The following is a 12,998-nucleotide window of genomic DNA, read 5'->3' on the forward strand; positions in this document are numbered from 1 at the left end:
CCCAGGTAGGTCTCTTCCTTGCACATAAAAAAACCCCCACCACATTTCAGCTGTGGGAGGTAATCAGATTTGTTCATCTCTTCTAATTTCCTCCCCTGTTTTCACTCCCATCAGAGCCCATTCTAGGTTGTTTCTTTTTTTTTTTTTTTAAATATATTTTATTGATTTTTTACAGAGAGGAAGGGAGAGGGACAGAGAGTCAGAAACATCGACCAGCTGCCTCCTGCACACTCCCCACTGGGGATGTGCCTGCAACCAAGGTACATGCCCTTGACCGGAATTGAACCCAGGACCTTTCAGTCCGCAGGCCGACGCTCTATCCACTGAGCCAAACCGGTTACGGCTAGGTTGTTTCTTTTCTCAGTAAGAGAAAATAACCTGAAAATGGTGCCTCATTGTGTCCTAAGTCTTCTTGTCCATCCCTAGGTTCCCAGCTCTGTGTGGAAATAGTTCAAGGCCGGGGGCTAGAGCCTCCAGAGGATCTAGTCTGAGTCATACTATCAACCCCAGGAGTGACCTCAGGAAGACACCCCTCTGGGTCTTCATTCCCATCAGAAAACCGTTTACCTCCCTTGCCACATTCTGTGTAATTTCTACAGGTCTATCTTCTAATTCACAAATTCTCTCTTTAGCTATGTTATTTCATTTAACCTGTACACTGAGGTGCTTTTATTTTTTATTTTTATTGTTTCCATTTTGTTTTCTCCCATTGAGCCATTGGACCAACTGAAATAAACTTCAGTCAGGACTCCATCGATCACCTGACCTCACATACCCTGACTCTGACTGGGAACTATTATCCATCAAATTAATTTCAGTAACTAAATTTTTAATTTCTACAAGTTCTTTTGGCTTGCTTTCCCCCCACTGATATTTTCCTGTTCTGCCCTGTAGGTTCTATATCTTTTTTTAGCTCTTTAATTATTTTACACACACTTATTTTATGATCTCTTTCAGACTATTCTGACATCTACAGGTACTGAGGGAGTAATTCTCCTATTTTTTGCATTTGTTGATTCACTCTGGTGATGCATTTATTTTCTCTGGAGGATTTTTATTTCTTTATTATTAGCTCATTGTTCAACAGGAATGTTCCCCACAGGAGCCCCATGTTCTCTGGAAAGTGGTTTTATTATGTGTGTCTGCTGGGACCCTAGGAGTTTTACCAGTTTGGGTCTTTTTTCCCCCCTCTATTTCTGGGCTTGGAGTTCCCAAACCAGTTGGTTAATGTAAATTCAGTCAGTGTGGCTACACCTGTGAGGACCTCAAACTCGAGCTCCTGTTGTTTAAAGAAAATGTTTCTCCTCCTCAGGGACCCAGATAAATGGAAGTTTCCTGTTGCTTCCCCAGGCAGTGGCAGCTCAGTCTGACTTATTGAGAAGGAGTCCTCACAATTAGGAGAATTCAAACTGTTATTTATTCCTTCACTGCTGCCTCGCAGGAACATATCAACTCAGTAGCGTATCTCTCTTTCTCATCCTGTATCTTGAGGGCCAGCACAGTGTCCCCGGCACAGCAGGCTCTCAATATGTTTTCTAAATAAATGACTGAGAACACTGTGATTTCTGGGGGCTCTGCTGCCTGAGACAGTGCGAGGCTCAGTTGGTTTGGATGACCCCAAAGCCCCCTGCTCTGCCACCACCCCCTCCCCCAAGCCCTGAGACCCGACCCCAGCAGCACGCAGGGCTGGCTGGTTGGGTGGACTCACTGGAGATGGAGGTATAGATGGCGAAGGCCCTGAGACTGGTCATCTCCTTCCTGCGGGTCATCTCCACCCGCGTGCGGAAGATGTTCTCCCAGGCGTACAGCTTGAGCAGCTTGATGCCACGGAGCATCTCGTTGGTCTGCTTCAGCCTCTCGTTAGAATACTCCTGCCAGGGGCACCGAGTCAGAAACGGGCTTCGTCTGCCCCCGTCCCACACAAGAGGAAGGAGCTGAGCCCATGTCCTCACCATTTCACAGACAATGCCCAGCTCCTGCCTTCTTCACTAATCCCATCCCACGGACCAAGACATGGGTGAAGCCAACAGGTGAAGTGACCTGCTGGAGGTCAATGACAGTGTGCATGTGCATGTGCATGTGTGTGCGTGTGTGTGTGTTGGGGGGGAGGTATTTGGTGGCATCTGGGGGAAGAGTGAGGAGACCCGCTGATGAGAGGGGAGAGGGAGCAGGCAGACACATGAGGGAAGGATGGACACTCACCAGGGTGCTCCGCTGGGCCTGGGAAAGCTTGGTGGCCACGAAGTACTGGACGGGGGCCAGCAGAATGATGACAGCTGCCCCAATTAAGGCACTGACTCCGAGGATGTAGTAAAGGAGAATCACGCCCACGATGATCTGAGGGAGGATCATGGGAATGAGTTCCCTTTAACCTGGTGGCTGCCCTGCCAGGGGGTGTTGGCAAAATCCCCTCCTCTCCAGTCCCCTAAAGTGGTACAGACAGCCTTGGTGCCCGGGTTTCCAAATTGTCTTGGGGGTCAGGGCAGAGGAAAAGGGGTGACAGAGCAGTATCAGAAGGAGGAGTTAACATGATGGGCTCACACAGCAGAGAGTTTCTGGGCTGGGAACTGCATTTATCTGCAAGGCTGGCTGAAGCATTATCTGTCCCCACATCTGTTTCCCAGATGGAGGTCTCAGAGCTGAGGCTGCACAGCGGGTGTGACAGCACCCTTCGTTTTGCGCCGGTTATCGGGAAAGAGTGACATACGAGCAAAGGGGCACCATTGCCGCCTCCATGCCAGACAAAACCAGCCCAGGATCCGAGAGTTTACTTTTCATTCTTGTGCTCCTGACATCTTTAATTTTTTAGCGGATCTCAAAGATATTCTCTAAAAAGAAAATTCATTCTGTTTCTAGCTTTATGTAAATGACTGCCTGCTTCTGAATATTTATGAGAAGCGTAAGTTCCTCTTGCCAGTCCCCAAAGCATCAGGATGACAGTTTCTCAGGTTGCCTTCAAAAGCAGGCACCTCTGAATTCAGGGCTTATTCTAGAATCTAGAGGAACACATGTGCTGCCTTCCTTAATTGAAAATAAAAAAAGTCTGCTGGGCTGGCCCTGCACTCCCTGAGCCCTACGCCAAATTGGTGTTCAGCTCCTTGCACCACCTCAAGGACAGAGGAGTGGGCGGGTGGCTCTGTGATTTCCGTTAATCACAGAAGGCTTCCTGCATTAGCAGGTGTTTAGGGCTGCTAAGCGACCCTCCGCCACCTGCCTCCCAGTGTTTAGCTGATGATAAATTAATGCTGGCACGGATGGGCAGAGGAGCTCCTCAGGAGATGAAGAACCTCCTGCTGCTGCTGGGCCCCGCTGCCATCACCCTCCGGGAAAACTATCCCTGGCATCCAGTCCTTCCATGAACTGTCCGCATACGGAAGCTATCAGAGTGTCGTTCAGCAGCTTGGGAGGGCCTGACCCCAAGGAAGTTCCCATAGTCACCAATCAGTGCACCAGCTGGGGGTCAGTGCCTGCAACCCCACCATCTCCAGGTGCTAGAAGCTGCTGGGGCAGGAGCTGTGGAGGCAATATCTGCAAGGCTCCCCCTCACACTCCACCTGCCCTTCCTCGTGCTCCTCAGACTCCTCTGTCCATGCCTCTCTTCTGCAGGGGTCTGAATGAACCCCAGGGGGAACATACCAGGAAGCAGGGATTCTGAGTTTGCAAAGCAAGTGTGGGGGGAAGGGGCTATTCTAGCTCCTATTCACAAGTTAGAAAAGCAATCTAGGGTAGTGGTGGGGAGATCTTAGCACTTGCTGGCTGTGCAATCTTGGACAAGTTACTTAACCTCTCTGTGTCTCAGCTTCTTCATTTTTCTAATGGTGATTTTAATGTCCACTTAGCAGGACTGTTGTGAAGATTAAATGAACACATGTGATAAGCACCTAGAATAGTGCCTGGCACACAGTTGTAGATCAATACAAGGTGGCTGATGCCCCTTCTTAAAAACGAACAAATAAACAAACGGGCCCTATGGGACCCTGTCACTAGGGGACCACAGAAAGGAGATGCTTGGCCGTGGTGCTGCTACCAGCTCACTGTGTGGCCCAGGGTAAGCCCCTGGGCTCTGGGCCTCTGATGCCCAGAGATGGGATGGGGATACACAGAGGTTCCTCACTATGGCCAAGTTCATTACCAAGGTGTCCGTAAGCCTCAGGGGGCCCATAGAGCCCCTGAAATTGTAGGCAAAATGTGTGAACACCCATTTGTTTTTCTGAAAGAAGGTTTCATTAGATTTTCAAAAGTATATGTAGACTGATGGTTGCCTAGGGCTGGGGTGGGGAGGAGGCATGACTGTCAATGGTATGGGTTTCTTTATGGGGTGATGAAATTGTTGTAAAATTGTGACATGATTGCGCAATCCTGTGACTATGCTAAAATCCATCATGTTGCACACATTAAATGGGTGAATTATATCTCAATAAAGCTGTGATTTAAAAAGTATACGTGACCAAAAAATGACGACAAAGCAGGAAGAGCTCTTGGAGATAAAAAAAAATGGGGTTCCCGAGGCCCAGAGAGGTTATTTGAATCAGCCTGTCTCATCCAAGTCCAGACACTTTCCTCTACACCAAGCAGCCCCCAGGAGCTCGTAGGCCCTCTGGGAATGGGTCTGGGATTTCTGCTTCAGGCCTGAGCACCCGAGTGGAGATTCACTCCCAGCTACAGGAGAGGATCAGAGACTCCCTGGTGGAAGGTGGGAGTCAAGTAAACCACGTCCGAGATTCTTCCCATATAGTCAGGAAAGAGTGCACCTCCTTCACAGCCAACCTCTAAGGTTGTTTGGTTTTAACAACAATCATGATTTTGAATTTCAAAAATAATACATGCTTATTGGAGAATTTAGAAATGCATGAGAAAATAAAAACCACTTGTACTCCCACCATGTGACCTTCTAGTTCTTTTTTTCTGTGTGAATCTGTACAAATGTATACATACAGGTATTCCAATTTAGTAGGGAGTGTATTGCATATACTATTTTGTAATTTACTTGTTTTGCTTAAAATATAACAGAACACTTTTCAGTGTACGTAAGCCCTTTGCTACAACATAACTTTTAATGTCTGCAAGTGTTCCACATATGATTATTCTATAGTTTAAAAAAAGTAGATTTAGCCCTAGCCGGTTTGGCTCAGTGGATAGAGCGTCGGCTTGCGGACTGAAGGGTCCCGGGTTCGATTCCGGCCAAGGGCATGTACCTTGGTTGCGGGCACATTCCCAGTAGGGAGTGTGCAGGAGGCAGCTGATCGATGTTTCTAACTCTCTATCCCTGTCCCTTCCTCTCTGTAAAAAAATTAATAAAATATATATTTTAAAAAAATAAAAAAAGATTTTAAGGTTTAAACTGCATTTAAAAAGTTTTAATGGTACTACCTTCTCTGACCATCCAGGGAGATGGCTAGATGCTTGCAGAGGGTGAGACAGAATAGAGACCCAGGGATGCACCCCATGGAGACCCAGCAGGGTGGAAGGTACAGGCAAACATGGAAAGGAAGATGGTGACTCCTAGTCACTGAGCACACAGCAGCAGATTCTGGTTTTGTGCCCCCTCTCCCACTCCCCCCCAAAGCACGCATCACTTACCTGTACTGGCATAGCCCAGAGGTTTGGGCACAAGAAGAAAAACCACATGAGCTGGTTGGTGTCGATGGCAACCAGGTTACAGATCTGCCCAGCAGTCATTTCTCCCATGGACAGGTTGGAGGTGGACAGGTGCATGATTTTATTGTAAATCTTGGTCTAGAAATGAGAGCAGCATGGTTCACATTTGTCATCATCATTCTAATCACCATCCCAGATGCCACACATCTATAATGTGCCAGACATTCACCCTACGGAGCACAGAGCAGCTCTGTAAGGGGCCCTGCATTACTGTCCCACCTTTACCAATGAGGTACCTAAGGCTCAGAGAGGTAGAGGGCTTTGATGACCAATCACACAAGCCCGAGAGGCAGCATGCAAACGAGGAACCCATGCCAGCAGGGCAGGCTACTTTCCCAGCAAGCAAAACCTCTCCCTTGGGGACAGGACTTAATGAGCTCTTAAATCTTAAAAGCAGATTTTCCTGTCCAGTTGAATTCTTGATTTACCAGAGGCCAGCAGAGAGCATACTTCAGAGCCATAAACATGACAAAGTGGGGCAGCCATCTGTTTTAATGGGCCATCTCCAACCGGGGATGGGTGTGCTCCAGGGCCAAGTCCTGTCTTCATTGAGCCTTGACACAAGACAAGTGCTCAGCCTGGAATGGGCTTATGTGAGACACAATGTATGGGTGTCGATGAGCCCCAGCCCCGTCCTGGAGGCCAGCCACCCTGGGGACCTTGCTCTGCCCCCTCCAGGCAGATGGGAACAGCCATGGTAATGGCTCCTGTGAGCTGTGAACCTAAAAGCCATATGGGCAGAGTGATTGTGCCTCCCAGAAGGATGGCAATTTCCGGGCCATGTGCTCTTGAAAAAGGAAAAATGCATTTCTGTCTTAAATATCCTAGGGAAGCCTGCTCACAATGAAATTCTATTATGCGTTCTGTTGTAAGGTGCATTCCCGGGCGTTAATTCATAATTTGTGTAAACCCAGGCTTTTCTGTGGGTCGGGCATGCTTAAAGCATAAACCTATTCTATGTCTTTTTTTGTGAGTTTATTTGCACCACGGGTAAGGTTTAAAATGAGGGCAATGGCATTTTTGGACAAGCCTATGCACATCCTAGGTTATATGAAATCGGTCTTTAAAGAATAATAATAAACCTAGTTTCAGTGAAGTAGAAACATAGACTAATCTATCAAAGAAAGCATTATTAAGTAAAGACCAAGATACATAGAAACACACAACCGACTGATAGCTAGTAAGCCAAAAAAATTATATATAACACAGGAATTTTGCTTAATAACTTTTCATGCAAGAAATGGGATTACTCTCAAATTCACAAAGACATGGATTCTTGTCTATAATTTTCTGTAAATTTCTGAAAGAACTGTTTTTTTTATCTCATTTGTTTCCATAATTAATGCTAGCTATTTTTTTTTTGTGACACCTGAATCAATCTCTCTTATTAATGCAAAAGATTCAGGTAGTTTGATAAAAACAATTATACGCTAATACTTTAAAAAACCACTTTGCCTCTTTTAGTGTAATTGGAAAATTCTGGGCAGAGTGTGAATTATGACATACAAATAGGAAGCTGATTTAATTACAAAACTGTTTGACTACAAAACTGGCTGCTGTTTGTGGGGGTGCAGGTCTGCCTGTCACTGGAGGGGTGTGAACAGAGGCTGGGATTTTCAGAATGGTTTTCTGAACTGAGCAATAGCTGGTTCCTGCCAGTTCTAAGCCCCTATGAGTCTTAGAGGGTCTTGGATTTTCCTGGAATCTTTCTACCATTCTCCTGTGATGACATTCCTGGAAATGGCTCTGCTTCCTCAATGTAAAACCACTGGGGATGGGCAGCGACGTCATGGCAGCCGCTCAGGTTGTGCACTACACAATTCCAGGGGGCACCATACACATGGACTACACCTACATAACCAGAGTTTGGCCCCTGACGCTGTCCCCAACCCAGGCTGTCCTTTCAGTCCCTTTTCTACACAGCCTCTGGTCCAGGCTCCCAGAGGACCAGTCAATGTTAATGATTCTGAGGCTCATACATGAAGAATGATGTGGCTTTGGGGTTTAATCACAACTTCCTAGTGTTGTACTGACTTCATGGGAATGGCCGGGTATGGCAGAATCTGTAGTTGTCCCCCCATATCCATTCTTTTCTTTTCACCAGAAGAATTTCTAGAAGAATTATGGCAAGAAGAAAGACCCCACTTCTTAGCCTCTAGGAGTGGCCATGTGGGCAATTTCTCAGGAAAGCGATGGGAGAGAATATGTGCAACTTCCGCACTGTGATTTTAAAAGAGGAAGCGTTCCCTCCTATTGCTCCATCTTTCTTCTGCTGAGTTAAATGTAGACATGTGGCAATTTCAAAAGTCCTTTAAAATCACAAGATGGAAGTAATTGTGAGAAGCCTGGCAGAGCAACATTACAGAAAGAAATAAGGTCTCTGATATTGTGTAGCTATTTCACAGCCCTGACTGTGAAAAACAAGCTTCCATCCTATGTAAACCACTATTGTACTGGGTCTCTTCATTCCAACCGCTGAACCAAAATTCTAATAAAAACACTGGGGCTTAGGCAACTCTCATCACTAGCTTGCCTAAAGGGGCCCTGCATGCTCCCTGACTTTGATCATCCTTCCAGTGACTCGGAGAAGAAATCCACAGAAGGCAGCAGCAAGAAGCTAGGCCCAAGGGACCTATCAGACCAGATAAGTCTCTCTTATGACCCAAAATCTAAGCTCTCCAATAGATCTTAGAGGCTCTCTAATCCTGGCATGTCAAACACGTTTTCTGTTTTGCACCCAAAGAAGACTGTCTGATAGAACTCTGGAATGGTATCTAGAGAAGGATTCTGAGGCTGCATTTGCATTCCGAGGGAAAGAGTGCTGTGATGGATTAGGGATGTCAGTCCCATTCAAGGCTGAAAAACATGGAGGCCCAAAGGCTGAGCAATTGACATTACGGGTCAAATCCAAGGCAGAACTACAACAGTTCCTAAGTCCAGCCCAAGCATTTTCCACTATCCCACACTGCATTGTCAATGGTATTTCAAAACAGAGTTAAAAGAGCCACCAAAAATATAAAAATAAGTCCCAGCAGAAATTATCCTTGAGGGCCTATGAGGACAAATCATGTGATTCTTACTATGAAGCGAAAAAAATAATCATCCAAGTACCTGTATTGCTCCTCGCAAGTTAATTCCAGTTTCGATGGCGACATAGTAGGATGCTTGCAGAAATGTCCTTTGCAGCAGGAGGGCGAGGAACAGAAGCACGGCCAAGACGTAGGCATTCGCAAGAAACTCTTGGGATGAGACAAAGTAAACCCCGAGAAATTGTGTCTGTTGGAAAGACAAGTGCAGCAGTGGCTGTCATTGCCAGCAAAAAGACCACCTTCAGTACCTGTTACTGGGCCATAATGGCTGTCATTATAGGACCCCCATGCTTGCAAACCCATATGCAATTGTTTATGTGTGAAAATCAGACTGATGAATCCCACTAAGCATTCTTCTAACTACAGGGAGGGCTACCCTCTTCAACATCTTGCTTAAGGGAACAGAATGTGGCCCAGTTCTAACCTTACGCCCATAAATATGACTTGCAGTGTTGCGGCCACCAGGCCCAGGGGAGCTCGCTCTGAATGGAGCAAGAATAAATAGAACGAATCACAGAGCAGCCAAAACCAGAACGGCTAGAACAAATCCCACGATGTGTGTTCTTTGCTACAAAAATGGAATTAGGGAGGCCTTGTCCCACACTCACCAACAGCCTGTTCTGTAGTAATTTCTGGGAGAAAAGACCAGCGAAAAAGATGGCATGGCAGTGCTCCCAGGCGAGAGATGGGAATGCATCGCCTATAATAGACTGAAAAGATTTCAGGCCCAAGCCCGCCAGCCTCTTGAGCTCCCAGGACCTCCTTTTAGATTTAGGATTCTCTTGCTGCACTCTCCGGCAAGAACTCAGATGATAAGCAGTGAAAAAACCCCCAAACATTTTGACTTTGTTGCTAAAGATACCAGGGAACAGCAGCATGTCTGTTTCCAAATTCAGCACCAAGAGCTCCCAGGAAAACTTTGATCTTGGCTAAGTTCATTGCTCCCCAGCAGAGCCACATCAATATTTCCATGAAGACAGAGGTTCTTCCCTGAACTCTGCAAGCTATGGGGAAGGGTGTGGGAGCTGCTGCAGGGGAAAGAGTGCTGGGAACAAAGGGATGAGAAGGGGCCGAGGCATGTCCCTGACTGTGGTCAGGCTGAAAGGGGCAGGCCTCTGAGGGGAGTCCTTTCCCTAGAGTCAGAAGGGCTTCCTGATGGCAGGAAAGATACTGCCTTTTGGCTCAACAGGGCTCTCTAAAGGAGCCCTCACTGCTTACAACTGTTTCTCCCTTGCTCTGTGGGACAGGGGGCTCTACCTTTTGGGGACAGCAGGAAGCAGACACAGGGAGATCACTGAGGGATTCACACTGGACTCTTAGAGGAAAGCCGACTGAGACCTGAAGCCCTGGACACTCTTTCTCATTTGTCAAAATACCAGAGGGAGAAGGGAGAAAGTAATGGGTGGGGGTGGGCAGGAAGTAGCAAATGGACCTTAAAAGTAGGCTGCAGGGTGGGGTGGGGGTAACCTGACCTTACAGGGAAGCAAGGGGCAGGACACACTGTTTATCAGGTGCAGAACTCCATCCTCATAAAACCCTAATGAGAAGGGTAGCATTCTTAGCCCAATGTTATACACGAGGAAACGGCGCTTCAGCACGGATAAGGGGCTGGCCCCAGGTCACGTGCGTAAAGGAGAATATGTGAACGTGAACCTGTGTGATCCCCAAAACACCACCCCAGACCTGATGCTTAGGCCATCTAGCCGTTGACCTTGAGTCTTTTATCGTCATCATCAAGCTGTGACCTGTGGGGGAGAGAAACATGCCCATTTGGCTGGTTCTGAGTGAAAAATGAAGGCATGCAGGGAATTCTTCCGTACTGCTATTCTCTGCAGAGACCCGGCTCTGGAGAATGGAGTCCATTATTTTAAAACAAGAAAGCACATCATGGGAAGTCATTCCAAGGAAGTAATTTAACGTAAGGAAATGGCTGCAGGTGCAAAAATGTCTATCCCTAGATTAGATCAGGGGGACAGTGCAAAAATCCCTTAAATTTCTAAGCATAGGAAACTGTCAGGCATGTTATGATGCTCATGGGAATGCTATGCACCCAAGAACATGGATCATCATGAAAGCTCTTGAGCAGCCTGGAATGCCACACATGTGCTGTGCCACAATGACCAGAAAACACACAGGGTGGAGAATGAGGGCTGGAAAAATAAATGGATCATAAATGTTGGTTAAGCTCTGGGTAGTATTTGTTAAATGCACTCATTTCATATTTGTGTATTTTTTACAAGGTAACGAATTCTCTTTTTGCGGCTGTCAAAGCAAAGCCTTTACCCCTTACCCTGCCACATACCCATTCTAGAGTGAGAAATTGTATTTCTTTGGATCAAGAATTTTGTGACCTGTTAAAATAAAAATCTCCCTTCAGAGAACCTAGAGACAGGACTTGGCTGGAGATCCTATACAGAACCTAGAAACAGAACCTAGCGAGAGAACCTAGCTGAAGATCCTAGAGACAGAACCTAGGGAGAGAACATGGCAAAAGATCCTGGACAGAACCTGGCTACAGAACTTGGCTGGAGAACCTAGACAGAACATGGCAGGAGAACCTGGATAGAACCTGGCTGGAACCTGGCTGGAACCTGGCTACAGAACCTGGTGACTGAACCTGGCTGGAGAACCTAGACAGAACTTGGCTGGAGATCCTGGAGAGAGAACCCAACCATGCTGATCAACCGAAAAAAAAAAAAAAAATCTCCCTTCAGGCATAAGACATGAGGTCATTATTTCATCTCCCTTCAAAGAGACAGTTTAAAAAGGATGAAGTCTAGAAAAGCAAAGTTTTGATTAAGAAGTGGGTACTAGGTTAGCCAAAGAGGCCTGGGGTATTGTCCAAAGAAGGCAGGCCCTGAGGAAGTCTAGTGACCAGAGGGTCCTGGGAGGCCATGGACGGGTGTGAGGGCATGGCCATTGTCCAGAGCTCTGAAAGCATCATGGCAGGACAGAAAAGGCTAAGGACCTACAACGTAACATGTGGTGGAAGATAAATGCTTTGTAAGATCAGATGCCCTCATCTCACATTTTCACAAACCCTCAGAGAAGAAATTATGTTTGTTTCCAGGAATTTCCCCAGTAGTGCTCAATAAATATTTAAAAATTAATCAATGCATATGATCTTCATCCCCCATCTAATTTCTATAGAAGTGATTGCACTTTTCCCCATTTTGCAGTTGAACCAATGAGGGCTGTGAGTGATGAAGAGCATAAGGAGAGTTCGTAGCACAGGTAGGACTAGGGCCCAGGACTCATGCCTCTACAGTGAGGACCCCAGGGCCCCTGCCTGGCCAGAGGTTTGACTGGAAAGTCTTCCTTCCCTTGTTCTCTGGAGCTCGAAGGGAGGGGCCACTTGACCTCTTGCTTCTGATTTTGGCAGGACCCAAAAGGTGAACTGCCCATAGGTCCCAGCCCTGGGAGGCTATGGGTAAAAGCAATGAGAACTGTCTTTGACTACTCACACACCAACATAGCCACCCATCTGCCCACACCACTTGACATGCTGGTTTAGAGCCTGGACTTTGAGGCAGACATATCTGAGTTCGAGTTCTGGCTCATTACATACTAGCCATGTGTCCCTAAGTAAGTTCCTCAACTTCTCTGAGCCTCAGTTTCCTCACTTGTAAATGAGGCCTTGAAAGGTTTCTACTTTAGAACATTGTTGGGAGGATTCAACGTAGCAATGGAGGTTAAAAAAATTTAGTAAGTGCAAGTGCTCAATCAATATACAACAACTTCTGCATTATTTGTTGAAGATCATTTCGTCTGTGCCTTCTGGGTGTCAGGCCTGGAGCTGGGAGCTGAACACACTGAGACAAGACAATGTAATTCCTGTCTTAAGGGACTCAGGGTCAAGTTGAGGAAGAAGAGAAGGGGTGCTTTGATGGTGCAAGCACAGTATGTTATAGGACCACAGAGGAGGGCCATCTAATTCAGCCAGAGGAAGGCTTCCTGGAGGAGGTGACATCTGAGCTGGGTCTTGGCAGCTGAGAAGGGGTTAGTGAGGTGAAGGACGGAAGGAAAGGTACCTCAGGCCAGAGCAGAGGCATGGGAGCTGCCACACACTAACTTCATAAAGTCACAGGAATGCATATAAGTTCACAAAGTCACCCATAGTGATAGCCACAAATACGGGCATTCAAATGGGGACGCAGACTCACAGAGAAAAAGACGTACCAACAGACACAGGGACAACACAAAGGACTCACAGATAGAAACCAAGCAGTTCCCAGGAGAACTCATTCAGAA

The 12,998-nt window shown here is 46.7% G+C and overlaps 1 protein-coding gene across 7 annotated transcripts in view; it reads right to left on the reverse strand.

The window, feature by feature from the left end:
• ABCC8 (ATP-binding cassette, sub-family C (CFTR/MRP), member 8) overlaps positions 1 to 12,998 on the reverse strand; it is a 70,877-nt gene that overhangs the window by 40,353 nt on the left and 17,526 nt on the right. For all 7 annotated transcript variants that reach the window (XM_014530955.1, XM_014530954.1, XM_014530953.1 and 4 more), the window contains exons 6-9: positions 8,770 to 8,934; positions 5,581 to 5,736; positions 2,203 to 2,337; positions 1,709 to 1,871 (exon numbers count right to left, since the gene is read on the reverse strand). In XM_014530955.1, coding sequence (XP_014386441.1) covers positions 1,709 to 1,871; positions 2,203 to 2,337; positions 5,581 to 5,736; positions 8,770 to 8,934 — 619 coding nt within the window. The remainder of the gene's footprint in view (positions 1 to 1,708; positions 1,872 to 2,202; positions 2,338 to 5,580; positions 5,737 to 8,769; positions 8,935 to 12,998) is intronic.

The sequence above is a fragment of the Myotis brandtii genome, unplaced genomic scaffold (assembly GCF_000412655.1).
Source record: "Myotis brandtii unplaced genomic scaffold, ASM41265v1 scaffold782, whole genome shotgun sequence".
Taxonomy (NCBI): Eukaryota; Metazoa; Chordata; class Mammalia; order Chiroptera; family Vespertilionidae; genus Myotis; species Myotis brandtii.